Raw genomic sequence first — 20253 nt, 5'->3', positions numbered from 1 at the left:
TTGGTCTATCGACATGATGCAATATGACACTCATCATCATATAGCATGCTTAATATGAAAAACATAACATATTAAGACAAACGTCATGCAATCATCATACTCATCATATTGTCATAAAGTGCATAAAAGCATATCAAGTATGTCATACATCAAACTATATATATTACGCACATCATTAAGCATCATAATTCATACATCATCATGTTGAGTTTTATGTCCTAAAACTCATAGTTTGTAAACAAAAACATATTCTATTTTCAATAAAGTTATTATTGTTATTTATTCAGTAAAGATTGTTATTGAATAAAGTGAACTTTACGATCATTAATCTAAATTCAATAAACTAAGAACACTCTGGCTATAGTATGATTACTTGAACTATATGTAAAGACATAAGAGTGGATCAAGTTCAAGTATATAGTCAAAACGATCATAGTATAAGGATAAGGCTGAGTACCTTATTCTGGGGACACTATGGATGCGGCCCACTTTTGTATATGATATAAACAATGTGATCATTAAATTGTACATGTGGAGACATGTGAGTGGGGGCGTCCTATGCAATGAATATTGCATAAGATCGGACCATGAAGAAAACCACTCTCACTTTATAATGTCGTTTACTGTTGAGACTGATTTTCTTTTCATTCGATAACCTAGGTAACTCGGTTTTAATCCTGAACTAACCATGAACTCCTGTTTATTCGGAATTATCCTTAAATTTGCATGGGGTGAGAGTGGCTCTAGTTCGCCGACTCAATAGGCCTCCCATTTCAGGTGTAAGACTGGGTGAATGACTGGGGACGTGGGGTGCAAGATGGAATTCACTCCTACCCACTTTTAGGGATAGAAGAAAGGTAGTTCCCTTAAGCACTGACTCCCGGTCTTGAACAAGGGCCCCACCCTCTCATTGGCCTGAGAGGGATTCAGTTTACTGGTTGGACCACAAACCAATTGTTCATTAGAGGATCAGTGAGACATAAGGAACAAGAAGTAACTTTAGGGGTAAAACGGTAAATTGACCAAGCTCTAGTTACAAACAACCTGTGAAGGATCGACTTACTAATCATGGTTATATCAAATGGACAGAAATATATCTATAGTGAGGGAGTGCAACTACTAGGCTATAGTGGAGTGTCCTAGTAGTTAACGAATGTTGATTAACAAGGTTAATGAGTTTAGCCGGTTAATCTTGGATCGTTGGAGCCCATGATCAATAGGTCCATTAGGTCCCTCTGCTAGCTCATATCAGACTAAACCATAGAATAGTGTGACGAGTGAGTTCGAAGTGTTCGAATTCAAATTAGGGAATATGCGCTACATATATATGATATATTAAACCGCATTTTTGTTTTATTTACGAATTAAACAAAAGGAGAGAATCTGAGATATTTAAATAAGATTTAAATATCTTAATCAATTATGTGTATTGGGATTGACATTCGAATTAATATTAAATATTAATTAAATAGTTTAATTAATCATTTAATGTTACTTTAATTTGAAATTCATTATTCAAATTAATTGTTGAATTAAAATGAAGAAAGTCAAAATGTTGACTTTCATCAAATGGAAAAATCCATGTTAGTGGAATTTTGAGGTGTCAAAATTTGGTTTAACCAAACTTGCATGTTTGCCAAATAAACCCCACAAGTTTGAGTGTAATTTTAAGTGTCAAAATTTGGTTAACTCAAACATGCATGCTTGCCACATAATCCCAAACATTTGAGTGGAATTTTAAGTGTCAAAATTTGGTGATCTCAAATTTGCATGAACATGCAAATATGACTCTTTAAATAAAGTGATCTTGGTACATGGAAGGTCTTCTTCTTGGTGGCAAACCTTGAGAAAAACCTCTCACAAACACTCTCTTCACATATACAAAATCCCTCCCAAATTTAGTCACTCACCGGATTCCACAATCCCGTTCTAAGGCCGGAGGATAGTGGAGAAGACACTAGTGGTGGTTCGAAACCGGTTCGTGAGGAAAAAGAAATTTGAACTACAAAAGGTTAGTATCTAAACTAATTAAGTTTTAATACTTATGAACATGCTAGTTATATACTATAATTGATGTTCTAAAAGTGCCTAAGATCCAAATTGCTTCCGCATGTGTTATATTAACACCATCACATCATACACTTATACATCATCATATACTCAAAACTTCATCATATACTCGTATATCATTGTACGATACAACTCATGCATCATCATAACTCATACAATTTCTAGTCTATCCTATAGTAAAACTAGTTACTTAGTTGGCCTTAGCCGAAGTACTCCCTAATTTCATTAACGCAAGATTCCGTTCCTCGAAAGCTACTTCAAAGGTTGTCGGGGTTCGCTTCCTATCGCACCGATTATCACCTTTCGCTAGTATTTCACATTTTTATTAATAATTCAACTAACAATGTGAAATACGGCTCTAAAATGGCCTTACTTACCTTAATCGGGGAAGAAAATAGATTCGTAAGGATCAGAACAGTGGAAATCGGGGAAAAAATTAAAAGTCGAGCCGATTAGCCACTGAGCCGCCGTCGCGCCGTCGGCTTGCTCGCGCCACAAGGTGACACATGGTAGCAGCAGGGCAAGCCACGTCGTGCAGCAACGTCAGGTCAAGGCGCGGGTCCAGACGCGGTTCGGGTTGCGGATTCACGACTGAGTTGCAGGCGTGGGCTGTTGATTGAGTTGTACCGAGGTGAGTTTGGGTCTCGGGTCGGAGCCGCTACAGGTTGGACTGGGGTGTGGGTTATGGTTCAGGTCCAACTCGGATTCGATGGACCTCGTCTTCCTTACCCGACTTCTTGTGATTTTCTGACGAACCTTTCTCTCTCCTCTGTGCAGTGGGTCTTTTTTTCGTCTTTTTTTTTTTTTTTTTTTTAATTTTCGGATTCGTTACAGAGAAAGCGCTCCCAGAGATTTCTCTCTCCTCTGTGCTCGAGACGTTTTTTATTTATTTATTTATTATTTTTTTTAATTTTCCAATTGTTACCGTGATTTTGGTTCGTTACCAAATCTATAATTTCATGGTTTGTACCATGTAATCCTCATTAGACATCTATCGTAACCCTATACGTCACAGTGTCTTTCAACCTAACGCGGTCATTCTGCCCTCAGCCTAATACTAGATCTACAGCCCGGATCGAGTTATTAACTGGGTAAGGAAGTTTGAGGATTACAATGGGTGGAGTTGAGTTATTAACCGAGCCAAACGCCCGTCATGTTTATGTTAATTTATAAGTACTGATTTTTATATAATTGATGATTAATTTATTAAATACGAAATTTACAAATTTTCTCATACAATAAATCGATGTATGATAATTGATATTTTATTTATTTAATTATATTCGAATTAATATGAACTAAATATTTATTTAAAGGGTTTGAATAATTATTAGACATAAAATTAAACGCTTAATAACGTTGAAAGTTAACCTATTAAATCAAAGTTTTAAAGTTTTTAAGATTCATTTTTTATCCAGAGGTTGCATAGCCAATCTAGTTTTCACTCTTGGATGAAAAGAAAAGTCTCACATCCACTAATTTAGGGAGTAATCATGAGTTTATAATCAACGAATACAATCTCCATTGGAATGAGACTTTTTGGGGAAGTCCAAAGTAAAGCCAGGAGAGCTATGCTCAAAGTGAATAACATCATACTATTGTGGAGAGTCGTGTTCATCTATCATGTTATGCCCTAAACTTAGCCATGTTAGCTCTTCGAAGGGATGGTAAAAAATGACTAAGACTTCAAAAGAAAAAGAGTCGAGCCTTATGCACCCCGTGTTCTAAATTTACCGTGACTCTGTTACTTATGTTACTATAGGGCCATGAACCTTGTGTTATGTTACAAGATTAGGGTATGCTATACCTTAGGGTTAGCCCATGAATTTAAGTACTAAGATGCTACTCTAGGGCCGTGAACCAAGTCAAATAAGATCACCATGCACCCCATGTTCTAAATTTAGCGTGACCCCTTTAAGATTACTAGGTGTTACTCCAACCTATGCCCTATATGATTCTTAACCTCCAGTACGAGATGCATCATGATTCTATGTTTTCCTAATCTAGGTGGAATGCCGTTCACCATGTTTCTCTAGCAGGTTGTCATGTTTCATATTTTCCTCACCTAGATGGGATGCCATGTACCATGTTTTTACCGTGACGCTTGCCATGTTTAATAGGTTACCCTGCCTCATGTTATTGTCGGCTTGTCCTATCCTTGTCTTAGGATGTCCTGACAACTTTTCTTGTCAGATGACATGTTTTACGTTCATGATATTCTCCAACCATGTGAGTTTCTAGGTCTTCCATAGGAGTAGTCTAGGGACATGTTCAAGACAACTAACATAACCCATGACCACAAGCTAAGAAACCATGTCAAGTTCCCGGTTAGAACAAGGTAGTATACCTTAACTCCCACCGTAGCCACGATCAAGAGTCTACATGTAAGTTGCTTACTGAGTCTTGTACTCACTCCATAGTTTCCATGCTTTTCAAGTAATTAGCAGTTGATCGGGAATGAGAGCGAGATCTAAAGCACGAGCTATAGAGAGCCACACCCACAACCTCTAAAATTATTTTGTTGTTTTATTGGTCCCTTCTGTATTTTGAACACGTAAACTATACTTTTGTTTGGAACTTTAAATATATATGTATGCATATTATGTTCGGAAATTTTCTTATTTTTATTTGTAAAAAACTTTATCGTATTTTCAACCCGTTTAAGTCTCGATCTGTTCTTCGAACAAGCCACAACATTCAAGTCATGACATCAGCCTTTTTGGTTTGGTGTTAGATATTTACTTTGAAATCTCAATTACTGAAGTGTTGTAAACAAATTCTTAATCCCATAATTCTCTTAATGTTTTATAAAATAAAAATAAGAACTATAACAAACAAACAAGTAAATTTACAAATCCACAAGTTAACAACTTGACAGTTTGGCCGAGTGGTCTAAGGCGCCAGATTTAGGCTCTGGTCCGAAAGGGCGTGGGTTCAAATCCCACAGCTGTCAATTGATTTTATAATTTAACAATTTTTTTAAAATTAATTTTATAATTTAGGGTATTTTTGAATTTATAAAATTATAAAATAAAAAAAATTATATTTTATAATTTTTTTTATATATTATAATTTTACAAAAAAATATTATATTTTATAATTTAACAATATTTTTTTTTATTATTATTTAGCCTTTATAAAATTTAACAGGAAAATTAAAATTGAATGCCCGCAATCCACACCCTACTGCTGAGGTCGCCTCCCTTCTCACTAGCCATCAGTTCTGTTTCTTTTTCCCGCCATTTCAAGCCTCGCCCAAGCTTTTGCTCTCTCTTTCACGCACGATTCTTCTTTCTCTTTCTCGATTCACGCTAATCTCGAAACGCCAGGGAAGATGCTGTGGGTCGACAAGTATCGTCCAAAAACCCTAGATCAGATCACAGTTCATCAAGATGTAGCACAGAATCTTAAGAAACTGGTAACCAAATTTCGTTGTTGTTTTCTTACCTCTTTTTTCCTTGCATTCCTGAATTCATGCTTCAATTTGGCGCTTTTGATGTGTTTTTTCTTTTAATCTTCTCGTAGGTTACCGAGCAGGACTGCCCTCATTTGCTCTTCTTTGGCCCCTCCGGTTCCGGAAAGAAAACCCTAGTCATGGCGCTTATCCGGCAGATGTTTGGAGCAAGTGCGGAGAAGGTATTGGCTCTTGAGTTTTTGTTTACTTGCTGGGATTTTGTTTTTTTTTCTGTCTGTTTGTTGTGGTTGATCTTCGCTTACCTTTTGGCTGCAGGTGAAGGTGGAGAATAAAACCTGGAAAGTTGATGTAAGTTTCCGTTTTTTAGTGATGCCATTGGAAGGCAATTGAAAGCAATTTAGTTATCTGTTGATATGATTGTTACTTCAGAATGTTATAGAATTGCGTAAAAATTTAACTAGTTGAAGCTGTTCATTTGCTGTTTCACTTAATATTCTCATAATCTCTTCTTTCTCTGTCTCTATGCCCTTCCTTTTTCGTTTTTCTTCTCAGGCTGGAACTAGAAATGTTGAAATAGAGTTAACCACCATATCAAGTACAAACCACGTCGAGCTCACTCCCAGCGATGCAGGTTTCCAAGATAGGTATATTGTTCAAGAGATAATCAAGGATATGGCGAAAAACAGACCCATTGACTCCAAAGGGAAAAGGGGACATAAAGGTGTTGATTCTTCCCCATACCCTCCAACCATATTTATAAGTTGATCATGCTTGAGAACTTTATTGATTTTTCATTGATCATTTGGTAGCTTTTGTTACCAGTATGCTTGAATGCTCAAGACTTTGTATATGTATAAGATATTGAGATTTTTGGTGCTTGTGATGTATCAGTTTTGGTTCTAAATGACGTTGACAAACTATCCAGAGAAGCACAGCACTCTCTTAGGAGAACGATGGAGAAATATAGCTCGTATTGTAGGTTAATACTTTGCTGCAATAGTTCATCAAGAGTTACTGAAGCAATCCGTTCTCGCTGCCTAAATGTGCGAATAAATGGACCAACAGATGATGAGGTCAGGAGAGAATGGTTTCTTTGTATTGTAATTTTAACTTTTTGTGCTGAATATGAATTTGAATAAACTAAATGATGGACCAGAAGAATGTAATTATAAATGTTATGTTCTAACCAACGTGATAAATTTCATTTGTATCTAATTTAATATTTAGATGTAAGTTCAGGAGAAAGAATGCCTTTTCAGATAATAATAATAAAAAGAAAGAATTACTGTAGCCATTTGGACCTAAAAGCTGTTAAAAAAAAGTTACATCTTTTCACCAGATTGTCAAGGTACTAGAGTTCATTGGGAAGAAAGAAGGACTGCAACTTCCATCTGGATTTGCTTCCCGCATTGCAGAAAAATCAAACCGGAGTTTGAGGAGAGCTATACTATCATTCGAGACTTGTCGTGTTCAACAGTTAGTCTCCATTTGGACTCATAATGATCTAAGCTTCTCTCTCACTGCTTGTCATCAAATTACATTGGACATCAATCTTTATGGATTGGTACTGAGCTGTTAATTTATTTTATCTTTTGGGTTAGGTATCCTTTTGTTAGTAACCAGGCAATACCACCGATGGATTGGGAGGAGTACATCTCTGAGATAGCGTCTGACATAATGAAGGAGCAGAGCCCCAAGAGGTACTTCTCTTATGTACCTTTTTCTGTTGTATTTTATGCTATAACAAACATCTCAATATCATATACGTGTGGCTTCTCTTCATATACATTAGTTGGGTACTTCTGACATCCCATCTGTTATGCAAACGATAATGAAACTGCTTTTGTTTCTTAAACTCTGCTGTCCAACTATTCTTCAAGAACAAATGATTACATGAAGATAAACAATCCTTAAACTTCTATTGATGGTATCCTTGATTATGATGATCTTTGTCTGGTGGGATGAAGGTGGTAGCATTTCCTGTTCACCACTAGAACTTAGAGTGTCCTCTCTGATACTTCACCTTTTTTAGTCGAGATTGAATTTTCTTTTTTGAACAAGAAACAACTTCTCATTAATATAATGAAGGAATTGTTCATGGGATACAAACTCCTAAAGGGGTGAAAACAGAAAAAGAAAAAGAAAAATCAAGAACATAGCGGCAATTACAATCAAATAAAGCTCAGCCCTGGGAATAATAAAACTACAAATGCTTCATGCATTATTAAAAGCTTCTCAGCCACTAGCTCATCCATCGAGACATCTTTTAAATTCTCTTCATGCAAATGAGCTATAATAATTTCCTCAGTTAAAGGTCACTTAAATCGGAATTTGACTTCATCCCTTAACCAACCAAAAGAAATGTTATATGAACTACCTTTTTTCCAACGAATGCATTAAGCACGGGAACATACAATGCTACCTTGGAATTCCACATGAATTTATGAGCTTTGAATAAACAATATCAACATTTGGCTTTTGTAGAAGAACAAATTTGGACAACGGTGCTGCTGAAACTTCTTCAAACCCCCATGTGTTCTAGGATAGAATTTTCATTGAATCACAAAGAATAATTATTGAAATCATCTCACAATCTGACATTTACAGCCAACTGTTATGAAATCTAAAAGGGAAAGGCCTCCAAACAAAACTTCCAGCTTCCAAAAAGTAAAGGAAAGTGGTTAAAAAAAAAAAAAAAAAAAAAAAAAAAAAACGAGCTTGTCTTGGTACCCTTGAATTTTCAAACACAACTGATCCCTAAATTAATACCAAATATGGGCAGTGAAGCCGAATAAATTTCTTCAAAGCTGTACTTTTAGAATGATCCCCAAAGCCTCTAGTATTCCATGATGTAACTTTCATTGTTGAAACTCACAATAGTTAAACAAATTTTAAAAATCAATTGGGGATGTTGGAGGAATACTACGAATTTGAAGACCACAAATTTTAATTAAAGGAAAATTATTCTTTGAATTGTTGGTGGAGGAGGAGAAGTACTTACTGGAAGAGTTTCACAAGTAGCTGAATTTGTTACTGGAGGCTCATTCTCATTATCCTGAAAAAGAAGACCTAAAGTCTCTGCGTAAGAGACCTCCAAAATGAAATCATTATCAGCCCTAAAATTCTGAGGCTTCAAGAGTTGAGACTGTCTCCACACTACTTAAACTAACATCAGATTCCCCATCCAAATCGATCGAAAGTGATGAAGGCACATGAGAACCTGCTCTGGACCGGAAGGTTGATATCTGATTGAGATGAATGTTGGAAGCTCAATTTTCAGAGGACATTTGACTCACATTTGCTGAAGAATGGACTTGATTTGGCACTGTTATTAGAAGTCATGAACATGATTCCTCTAGAACATCTTCATTAAAATCTGAATTTTCTAGAATAGGGAACATAAGAGGAGCTGACTTTTCTAGAATAGGGAACATAAGAGGAGCTGACTCTTTCTTCCGAGTGTAGTGAACTTCATTAGATCGATTTTGCTCTTCTCGACGATTTCGAGGACTTATAGCCTCAATAGGTGTAGAAATAACTGATGAAATTGAGAATTTGATGAGTGAAGATTCCTAATCCTTGTTCAACATGTCCTTGGCCTTTGTAAGGCAGCAATGGAGGACCTCGATCATCTTTTGTAGTCTTGTGATTATGATTGGCAGTCCGGACTTGTTTATTTTAACCCTTTGGCATCAATGTGGTTGTCATTCTATCGAGGAGTCTTTGCTTCATCTCCTCTTTAGTAAAAAAAAAAAAAGCTTGGTTTTGTGGATAACTGACATTTATGCTTTGTTATGGGGTCTTCGTGGTGAGAGGAACAATATAGTTGTTGAGGAAGTGGAGCGTTCTAGGGAGGAAGTTTGGTGTTCCACACTTCCCTTTCCGGTTCTGTGTATAAGGACTTTTGTAATGATCTATTAGGTATTATCTTGCTTGATTGGAGCCTCCTTGACTTTTGTTTTTGTCCAGCAGAGAAAAAACTATAGAATTGTGAGAAATTGCAATTGTCCTATTCATTTAATTGTCCATTAGAAACATATATGGTGAGAACTAGTGAAAATTTTAATTTTTCTATTCTTTTGTTATTAACTAGTTGTAGAATTGTGCGAGTTTGAAATAAATTGGCCTTCTTTTTTGTGGTATAGACTGTACCAGGTTCGTGGAAAGTTATATGAACTACTGGTTAATTGTATTCCACCAGAGGTCATATTGAAGGTAATTATTCTTTCCCAATTTCTATTGATTTTTTCTGTCTTAATGTGAGATTCATATTATCTAGTTTCTCAGAGGCTGCTTTATGAGCTACTCAAGAAATTGGATGCTGAATTAAAGCATGAGGTCTGTCATTGGGCTGCATATTATGTAAGTTCATAATTTGACCTGTCAATTTGTTTACATTCCCTTTTATTATTTAATATCAGAACTTTTGCTGGAAATTTGAATATCAATCTCATTAAAATAACTTTTTTCCTCTCTGTCTTATGACGAGTTCTCCAAGTTTTCCTTGTTTTGCAATTTCTGGACCTTTTTCGTCAAAAGTAACTAGCGGATTACATCCTCCTAGACTTGATAGAATAAGTGTGTATGAACATATATTTGAAAGTAGTTTTTTAAAATTAAATAATGTTCTTTACTTTTGAAAGAAACACCAATCAAGTGTTTCCTCCAAAGTACTTTAAGCATTTGTGTGTTGGAACTTGGGTGAATACTGATGGATGGGGAGATTCTGAGAATTGAATAATAGAAAATTATATTTGAGATTTATTGTAACAGTTCATCGCTAGCAGATATTATCCTCTTTGGGCTCTCTTTCGGGTTTCCCCTTAAGGTTTTTAAAATGCATCTGCTAGGGAGAGGTTTCCACACTCTTATAAAGAATGCTTCATTCTCCTCCCCAACCGATGTGATATCTCACATTTATGATGGATATAAAAGCAACGAAGAGAAAATTTTTAACAATATACGTCTCTGTTCTTTTTTACTCTGGTCAAATTGCCATCACAATCACGTAAGAAGAATCATCTACTTACTTCAGTTTCTATCATATTGTGAACACTATAGCGGCGGGCCATAGATCCACATGCATTGGTTCACCAATATGATATCACTGATAAAACATGGCTGCAGAGAGTTTCACCTTTGTTCAGTTTCATATCTCATCTTTGCTTAAATCTTTTCCCAGGAACACAGGATGCGGCTTGGCCAGAAATCCATCTTCCATATTGAAGGTAAATCCATTTGGTATACAAAATATCAGAGTAACTGTTCTGACATGAAAACTTAACGCCTCTGTGCTTCTTTTTTTCCCTCTGATTCTATTAGTTTATCAGCCACGATCTTAATTTCATCATCAAGTGCTGGATAATATCATCATACAATTTAATGGTTTGTTGAATCATGGATGGATTTGACTCTTCATGCTCTTGACATTTGTGAAAAGATTTCTTGTTCTCAACCTTTTATAGACTCAACTGGAAGAAGCCAAAAAAAATTCTGTCTCTCAGTTTTTAATCTCCCTTTTGGTCTGATATGGCAGCTTTTGTGGCAAAGTTCATGAGCATATACAAGAGTTTCCTCATTTCAACGTTCGGCTGAAGAAAAAGCAACTGTATGTTCGTAGTTTTAGCGTGTCGGTGAATCAAGACAATGTGGTGCCATCTTATGTTCTTCAGTCAGTTTTGTTTGGCACTAGTTTGTTTGTTTGTTCATCATCCTTTAGGTTTTATCTATCAGGGAACTTGAAGCTGAACTCTTAGGGATTTGAACTGAATCTAACATGCCAAAAAAATGGAAATTTATTTAGTCATTTTGTTGCACTATCTCCTGGAGATAATGGGAAAAAATGGAAAATCCCAACCTTATTTGGCTGTGTTTTCATTGCTTTCACCCAAAGTTTGAGGTTATGTTTTGAATTTTCATTTGAATTCAACATCTATTTTAGACGGGGAACGGTGATTGGATTGATGATAAAATAGAATCTTGGGTCTCGAACAGGGATTCGATCGATGATAAAGAAAGAGAATTCTTAGTTCAGTTCTCCACCTTAACGATAGATCAAATTTTATTGAGTCTGACTTATAGTGATCATTTATAAAAAAAATAACTCTGGTTATCAAATGATTGAACAATCGGGAGTAATTTATTTACGATACTTTGTTGACATTCATAAAAAGTATCTAATAATTATGAGTTCAATAAAATTTAGAAAGACGGATATTTCTTGTTCATTATCAGATAATCACTTATACACAAACTTTAGGATTAATAGTTTGAAGTTACTTGAGTTTGAAAATTCAAATAAAGTAAAAGATTAATATGTAAAAGGTTTATCTATTTATTTTTAAATTTAAGTTACTTGAGTTTGAAAATTCAAATAAAGTAAAAGATTAATATGTAAAAGGTTTATCTATTTATTTTTAAATTTATAAAGTAAGATTACTGCTCGATATATATTTTTTAAAAAGTTACAAAATTATTTTTAAGAGTGGTTGGATTATAAATAATAGAATAAATAATTATGAAATTAAATAAAATATAAATTTAGATCGGGTTTTTTAAGTCACCCAATTTTTTAAATATCTCTAATATTTGTCTCTAACCTAAAAATAATTTTAACAAAGCATTTTCATATTACCATTTCATTATTAAAATTAAAAAAAAAAAAAAAAAAAAATTGAAAAACTTTAATATAAATTGAAAATTGACATGCTTTAAGCCCAAAAAATGTTCAAAAGAATTTCCTTAGAAATTCCATCGATTCTCGAATTGAGAGGATCGGGACTGCTACCTTCGCTCCGCCATTTTTCTCTCCCACCATTCTCTTCGTTGATTCCATCAGATTTCTGCAACTCCGTCTAGGGTTTGATATTCTCCGAGTTCAGTCAAGAAAAATCTGAAGGTAGTTCTGTCTTTCGACTATTTCCGGCTGAAATTTCACCATGGTTTTTATCTTTCCCTCGTTTGGATTTTCGCCCTTCGTTTAATAATTGAGAATTTCTCGGAATCTAGACGCGCTTTTATTCCTGTTCCCGTTCGAGTTTTCATGTATGAGAAGGAAGGTTGAGAAATCGTTGTGATAGTGTAGGGTTTTGGTTATCTTGTGGTGAAGCTATTGCTTGATTATTATCTATTTTGTATGTGTATTATTACTATTAATTTTTTTGGTTGGAGACGTTTGTTTGCTGCGTTTTATTGATTCATAAAGTGACTGTTTTAGTTTGTTACGCTCGGAGACTCTTTGTTTAACGCTGACTTATTTCATTATTGGTGTTCAGGTTTACCAACGTTGATTAGGCTGGAAGCCTGATTTAAGCTTCGTCGAATAGGGAATTTTAAGTTGAAAAAGCAGAAAGTTCCTTCTTTTCGGTCTATATTTTGCTTCTGGAAATTTAGCTGAGTAACAATGTCGGTCACCGCGGGTGTTAGTGATACTGTAATTGCTGTTAGGGATAAACTTAGAGGTAAAATTGGACAAACAAAAGTTAAGAGGTACTGGCCTGGAAAGGCACCCGAGTGGGCGGATGATGCTGATGAAGATGGCGATATTAGGATGTCCAGGGTGGCAGCGCTTGAGAAAGCATTTCCAAGTCAGGAAGATTCAGATCTTTCTAAGAAGGACGACCCTAGGTTGCGCCGTCTAGCTGAGAGTAGGATAGATAATCGGGAGGAGATCAGAGCTGATCATCGACGTATTCGCCAAGCTGAGATTGTTTTGAACATTGAAGAGGAAACTCGAAGGCAGGAGGGAATAGATGCAGAGGAAGAGGACGAGGATGCTTTGGAGGAAAGAAGAAGAAGAATCAAGGAAAAGTTGCGACAAAGGGAGCTAGAAGAAGCTGCATTTCCTATAGAAGAAGAGGAGGAGGAACCAGAGGAAGAGGAAGAAGAGGAGTCTGAGTATGAAACTGACTCAGAAGATGAACCTACTGGTATAGCAATGGTGAAGCCAATATTTGTTCCTAAGTCAGAGAGAGAGACAATTGCTGAACGAGATCGTATTGAAGAGGAGGAAAGGTCTCTTGAGGAATTGAGAAAAAGGAGATTGGAGGAAAGGAAGGCAGAGACAAAGCACATTGTGGTTGAGGAGATTAGAAAGGATGAAGAGATCCAGAAGAATTTGGAAATGGAGGCAAATATTGCGGATGTGGATACTGATGATGAAATTAACGAAGCCGAAGAATATGAGGCTTGGAAGGTTAGAGAGATCTCGAGGATCAAGAGGGATAGAGAACTCCGAGATGCAATGTTGAAGGAGAGGGAGGAGATTGAGAAGGTGAGAAATATGACTGAGGAAGAGAGGAGAGAATGGGAGAGGAAGAACCCGAAACCTGCTCCACCTCCTAAGCAGAAGTGGAAGTTCATGCAGAAATATTTCCACAAGGGTGCATTCTTTCAGGAAGATGCTGATGATAATGCTGGAACCGCAGGATCTGATTCTATTTTCCATCGCGATTTCTCTTCCCCAACGGGAGAAGATAAGATGGACAAGACAATATTGCCCAAGGTTATGCAGGTCAAGCACTTTGGTCGTAGTGGGAGAACAAAATGGACTCATCTTGTCAATGAAGATACAACTGACTGGAACAACCCGTAAGTTGATTTAACTTTGTTTACTTTCTGCTTCTCAATTTCCTATCTTAAAGTATTGCAATGTCAATTGTGATTTCTTAATTGAGTATCCCTTTTATACCTAGATTAACTACAATACGATCCATTAAAAAAAAGCATCTAATTCCTTGTCTACTCATTGAGATTGTGTTAAGTAGAGAATGATAAAAATAATTTGGGTATGAGCATGAGGTTAATAGACGTGGTGAGCTTAATATTTGAGATCGAGGCTTTTAGTTTGTATATATATCTACTGGAGAATATGAAGATATGATTAGAACGATGCCCTGTTTCCAAGGGGTCTTCTCTATTTGTTTGTTTTTTTTCGTTCGTAGCGTGGTTGTCATGACACGCCAATTGTTACTGTCATGTAATGCAGTTGGACCTATAACGATCCTCTTCGGGCAAAATACAACGCAAAAATGGCTGGAATGAATGCACCAATTGCGAAGCCTAAAGGAAGCAAGAAGTTGAAGGATTGGGAATCTCGTTGAGTTTTAATGACGTAAAAGCACGGTTAGGAAGCTTTTCCAGTTATCCCTTTTTCATTGTTCAATTAGAAACAAAAAAAATTGCTTGCTTAATGGGTTTACCAAGTTATTTAAGCACCCATCTTTTCTTTTCTTTCAAACTAGAAATGTACCTGGATTTTGTATGCTGATGTAATATAGTTACTCATTAGTCATTATGTTTCCCCTTGCAGTTGTTTTTTGGTAGGTAATTCTCGTTATTTACATAATATGTTTTATCTACAAAAATGTTTCAATCGAACTCTTCTGAAAGCGTTAAGCTTTTCCTTTTAACTATCGAAATCATCACAAACCTCCCTTTTTCTTTTCTATTGCAATTTCTGGATTATTATATATATGATAATTTTTTAACTTTCTATATATATATATAAATAGAAACGTAAGGACGGTTCCAATATTCAATCTTCAGGTAATAAGATTTATAGGGACACATCGAAAATGCCATATAAAAAGATCTTAGCCTCTCTACAACGCTAGAGTATTATCTATGCTTTTTTTTTTCATCATCAAAAAGACAAACACCTCAATCTGATGGTGAGATCTATTCTCTTATTTTGATCTCAGGATCAAACTCTTGAATGAATTTGTAGTATTAATTTGATTATTGTTCTTTAAATTTTATCTATGATCTCATTAATTCATAATTTGTGTATATTTGTTAATTCTCTATTTTGTTCCTTTTATCTTTTGAGAAAGGGATTGCCGACCAGAACAAAAATGGATGCTGTGGATGTGAGAGGGGTCATGCTTATATCCACATACTCTTTTAATGTCGCTAACAGAAAGGTTGGTAGTTAATATAAGAATGACTTTACTGGTAAGGAATGAGAACCCTTATCTTCTTTTTACGTTCGTGTTGATCAAGGATGAATTCTTATATACTTGTGGATTCTAAGCATAATTCTGGATTTTGAATAGTGATTAAAAAGATGAGGAATTATCCTCTCTTATCCTTATTCTAACAACGATTTTAAGGATTTTCTGTTCTGCTAGAGATGTGTCTTGAAGATTTGTGTCATCTTTACTATAATAGTAGGACTTTTAGGGATGTAGAGGAATTTAGAGAGAGGGTAGGTTCGAGTTGGTCACTAGAACGACTTCGTCTATTTGGACATTGGGCTTTTTAGTTGGTCATTAGCATTGCAGAAACTTGGATCCAAGTATTTATTCAAAAAAATGAGTCTCATAGTAACCGCTCAAGCCCACCGCTAGCAGATATCGTCCTCTTTAGGCTTTCCTTTCCGGCTTTCCCTCAAGATTTTTAAAATGCGTCTGCTAGGGAGAGGTTTATACACCCTTATAAAGTACGATTTGTTCTCCTCCTCAACCGACGTGGGATCTCACCCTCTTGATCTTTGGAATACGTCGTGAATACGTGAGAAGAGAATTGTCTATATTTGCATTATACTTTAGACACTAATAATGATTATTGTGTGATTCATTCTCACAATGTCCAGCATTAAATAAAGCATAGAGGGAAAACCAAGTTTCAGTAAGAAACTAGGACATACAAAACTGAGCCCAGCAAAAAGAGCCAAACTAGACTAGCATTTGACAAATGCAAGTGTCGAACATTTTTTTAAAAAAACTCTTGTTCTTTACTTCACAGAAAATTATTCATCTCTCTTGTTCCATCCCATCCCAACCCATTTTAGATAAGTGAGTGTGTGTAACAGTTCAATCTCACCACTAGTAGATATTATCTTTGGGTTTCGGGCTTCTCCTCAAGGTTTTTAAAACGTGTTTGTTAGGGAGAGTTTTCCACACCCTTATAAGTAATGCTTCGTTCTCCTCTTCAACTGATGTGAGATCTCAAAAATGATGATGCAGAAGTGTGATGTTTTGTTCATTGAGTGTGTGTAACAGTTCAATCTCACCACTAGTAGATATTATCTTTGGGTTTCGGGTTTCTCTTCAAGGTTTTTAGAACGTGTTTGTTAGGGAGAGTTTTCCACTCCCTTATAAATAATGCTTCGTTCTCCTCTTCAACTGATGTGGGATCTCAAAAATGATGATGCAGAAGTGTGATGTTTTGTTCATGTTTACGTAGTTTCTTACCCTGCTTGTTATTAGAAAGGTTGGTTGGTTAGATTTTTCTAATAGCTTGGATTACAGAAAGAATAAGGGAAAAAGAGAGCTTAAGCACGGCAGATCAATGCACCCTTTTTGTTGGAGGTTAAATGCCTAAATGGAGGAAAAAGTTTGATTTAGAGCCAGATTTTGACGAACGCTTTAGAAGGATAAATTTCAAATAAGGTTTTGGTTGCTTAGAAGGAGCATTTATTTAGCCTGGTGAGCTCTTAAGATGTACAACAAAGTAAATGGTAAATGGTGAGAGGGGAAAGAGTTATGTTGTAACCGCCTAAGTTCACGAGATTGTCATTCTTTGGGTTTTCTCTTTCGAACTTTCCTTCAAGGTTTTCAAAACGCGTTTGTTAGGAAGAGGTTTCCACACCTTTATAAAAAAATGTTTCGTTCTCCTCTCCAACAGATGTGAGATCTTACAGTCCACCCCTTTGGAGTCCAGCGTCTTCAGTGTCATTCGGCCTTTGTCTGGCAGCTTGTAAGTATAATCACCATTTAATAGTGGTTCTTGCACCGAAGAGAATGGAAAGAATTCAGCAACTCATAAATCCTCGTCAAACAAGTGATGGAATTCCATGAAAGAATTTGAATTAGCCCAAGACCCGAATATTTGGAGGCCTTTCCTCTTTCTTTTGACCGTCAGTCTTTTCTTTTCCAGAGAGTTTGACCACCTTCTTGATTTACTAGTGGAAACTGGGGATTCGTAAGAACGGCGAAGGAATCGCTTTCAATGAAAATTGCTCTTTGTCAAGATCGGAATAATCCCGCAAAAGCTTATGCTCCTACCCTACCATACCTGTCCCTTACCTTACCTTACCTTACCTTAAAAAGAAATAGTGAGGTATGAAGCGTGGAAAACAATGCAATCAGTGTATGATACATACAACAAGTAACCATAAGAATAAGGAGTGGCGGCAAAACTCTTGATTGATCAACGCGATTCCCGTCCTAGGAATCCAAACAAATAACTAAGATTCCAAACCGTTCTTACTTTTAGACACCATTTTTTTGCTTTCTTCTTACTCCCTTCATTGCTTCCTTTATATACATCTTTTAGGGGTATCACTTCATTACAAATATACCTTAAATTATGACTTTCATTTTTGGGTCCGTTGATTTCTTTATTCATTCAACATGATCTATAATTTTTACAAGTTTTTATTTTTTACACCATTCTTTTTTCGCTTGAAATTAAACAAATCGTGAGTTGATTTTGATTCTTGCCTGACAAAATGACTATTTCACTATTTTTTAAAAAGTTTATGAGGTTACTTCGAGCATTTTTCACTTATACATCTATAATTTTGGCTTCTAAAACTCAATAAAATCTTAAAAGTTCGAAACTAAAATAGAAAAGTTCGGAAAGCTAACCTATTGGGCTTGGGCATTACATATAGGGTTAACGTTCACTGTTTAATTCTCTATGATGTTGTCATAACTGAATATTTCAACTACATAACCCAAGCATAAATCGAGTTCATACACGTCTTACAACATATCATATACTACTTAACATGGTTAGACTACATACCTGGTCACAACAAGACGTGTCATTGAGTTGAGTCAGAAGTGTACGTGTACGACTCTCTTACTGGACTTTTCTAATACTAATCTGTCATGACTCGATTTTCGAGACTTTAAAACTCGAACAATGACTGAAAAGACAAATAAAAGAAAAGAAAAGAATATAAAATATAAAAATGTAAAAAAGAAAAAATGGGGCAAAATTTAAATCTAGATAAAACAAACAACACATAAATTTAAATCTACTCCTTCAAGTTCAAAAGCTATTTTTGTTAAAGCATCTACTATTTTGTCTAAGCCTAATAACGTACCAAAAGTTGTTGTGGCTAAGTATGCTTATATGTTGTTACTGTACTCTTAAGTAATGAACATGTGGTTGATGGTTTAAAACATAATTTACTTAGTATTAATCAATTATGTATAAGTGTAATAGCCCATAGCAACAAAGATTTCATCCACGAAAAGCCATCTTTTTCTCAACAATGTCTTTGTCATTTGATCCAATAGCGTTCTGTTAGATAGGAACAAATTTGATAAATACTGATAACTCTCGGATATTAGAACGGAAAAATCCATTAGATAATGAACTATTGGTTCTAAGCCATCTCTGGTGATGAATCAACAATTCGAAGTGCTTTTCTTGCATATTCTTGATAAACCAGCGTTTATATATACATATAGGAAGATCTGTTTGGGAAGTAAGCAGCCCCTTTGACATCTCTTCGTCTGCAAAAAAAATTCTCGATGCGCAAACACAGAGACAAAAGATTGATCTTTGAATAGAAAAAAGAGTGGATCTTGAATGAATTGGCTTATTCGAAAAATAATATTGACATATTTTTTTTAAAATTTAATAGTTACTCCCAAACACAATTTAGAAACAATGAAAACATGAAACACAACTTGATTTTAAGGAATAAGAATTGCAAAAATGAATTTAATTTTGAAATGTCAGATGACAAGAAAGTATAGATACTATAACTTTAAATAAAATAACATATATAGACATTCGAAAACCTTGCTCATGCAAAGTCTTAATGTTCGTATGAAGTCTAACACATAGACCATTGTTAAAATTTAGATAAATAGTTTTACAGAAATTTGAACTTGAAATTGATGTCATGTGCTCGCTCACATAGGTTGACTTAGATTTCAACACTAGCCTAAGCTAGGTAGTGACTAGGTGACTTTCCTGTTGGAGTTGGGATGTACGATGATGCATGCCTTGTGGCCCCTACATGTACCATAATGTTATGCTATGTTTATATGTGCTATGTAATGATGTATGATGTCATGTTATGTATGTATGTGATATCTATTATGTCATGATATAAATGAAATGAAACACTATGCATTTCATGTTACGTTTTGTCGTGTAAAGCTATGTGATGGACTATGTGATGATATAGGATGAAAGCCACGATGATTACTATGTATAGATGACACATATATGTACTATGTCAGGGATGAAATGAAGAAAGAAATGATTTTGATGTTATATTATGATTTTAAACCATGGAGAACTCATGCGTTTATGTATGTCATGTGTATCAAGATATTTTCCCCATTGTGTTATGTTAGTATGATGTGTACCTTTAATATTTATGTTTGTCATGATATGATGTGGGCCTTTCCCTTCCGTGACGTATGGCGACTCGATAGAGCGTTGAGCATGAGCAAGCCAGACCTGGAGTACGTATACGAGCCAGCTTAGTGGGTCCATGTACGCTTTTGTGTGGTGAAATACCACATATCCAACCCTGTCCGAAACTGGAAAGAGCTCAAGGTCATTCTATGGTTTTAAAGGATAGGTCTCCTTGCACAGATGACAGTGAATGATATGATATAAGTTATGGTATGATGCGTTTGACGAAATGATATGACTATGATATATTATGTGAATGATATGATATATGTTATGGTACGATGTGTTTAACGAAATTATATGACTATGATATATTATGTGAAGAATATGACATATGTTATGGTACGATACGTTTGATAACACGACGCATATTGTGA

At 35.4% G+C, this 20253-nt stretch overlaps 2 protein-coding genes and 1 non-coding gene across 4 annotated transcripts; all 3 read left to right on the top strand.

Moving 5' to 3' along the window:
- Positions 1–4943: 4943 nt before the first annotated feature.
- TRNAL-UAG (transfer RNA leucine (anticodon UAG)) lies at positions 4944–5023 on the top strand. Its single transcript has one exon. It is a non-coding gene; the product is annotated as a tRNA-Leu (tRNA).
- A 215-nt stretch (positions 5024–5238) lies between these two features.
- EMB2775 (ATPase family associated with various cellular activities (AAA)) lies at positions 5239–11346 on the top strand. Of its 2 annotated transcripts, none has more exons than XM_087127331.1 (11): positions 5239–5488; positions 5596–5706; positions 5801–5833; positions 6038–6206; positions 6377–6558; positions 6825–6961; positions 7087–7185; positions 9631–9700; positions 9773–9847; positions 10668–10713; positions 11022–11346. In XM_087127331.1, the coding sequence occupies exons 1-11, from the start codon at positions 5405–5407 to the stop codon at positions 11078–11080; spliced, it is 1065 nt and encodes a 354-aa protein (XP_086983457.1). In that variant the 5' UTR covers positions 5239–5404; the 3' UTR covers positions 11081–11346. The 2 variants fall into 2 exon arrangements, with proteins under 2 accessions (XP_086983457.1, XP_086983458.1); XM_087127332.1 differs by lacking the exon at positions 11022–11346 and adding an exon at positions 10808–10996.
- An 852-nt stretch (positions 11347–12198) lies between these two features.
- Positions 12199–14780, top strand: LOC111803337 (uncharacterized). Its single transcript, XM_023687689.2, has 3 exons — positions 12199–12383; positions 12760–14074; positions 14472–14780. Exons 2-3 carry the CDS (start codon positions 12888–12890, stop codon positions 14584–14586), a joined length of 1302 nt encoding a protein of 433 aa, XP_023543457.1. The 5' UTR covers positions 12199–12383; positions 12760–12887; the 3' UTR covers positions 14587–14780.
- Positions 14781–20253: the final 5473 nt, after the last annotated feature.

The sequence above is a fragment of the Cucurbita pepo genome, chromosome 10, assembly GCF_057944985.1.
Source record: "Cucurbita pepo subsp. pepo isolate OVF chromosome 10, ASM5794498v1, whole genome shotgun sequence".
NCBI classification, from domain to species: domain Eukaryota; kingdom Viridiplantae; phylum Streptophyta; class Magnoliopsida; order Cucurbitales; family Cucurbitaceae; genus Cucurbita; species Cucurbita pepo.
Note: the sequence above shows the minus strand (reverse complement) of the source record. Positions and strands in the feature narration are given on the sequence as shown.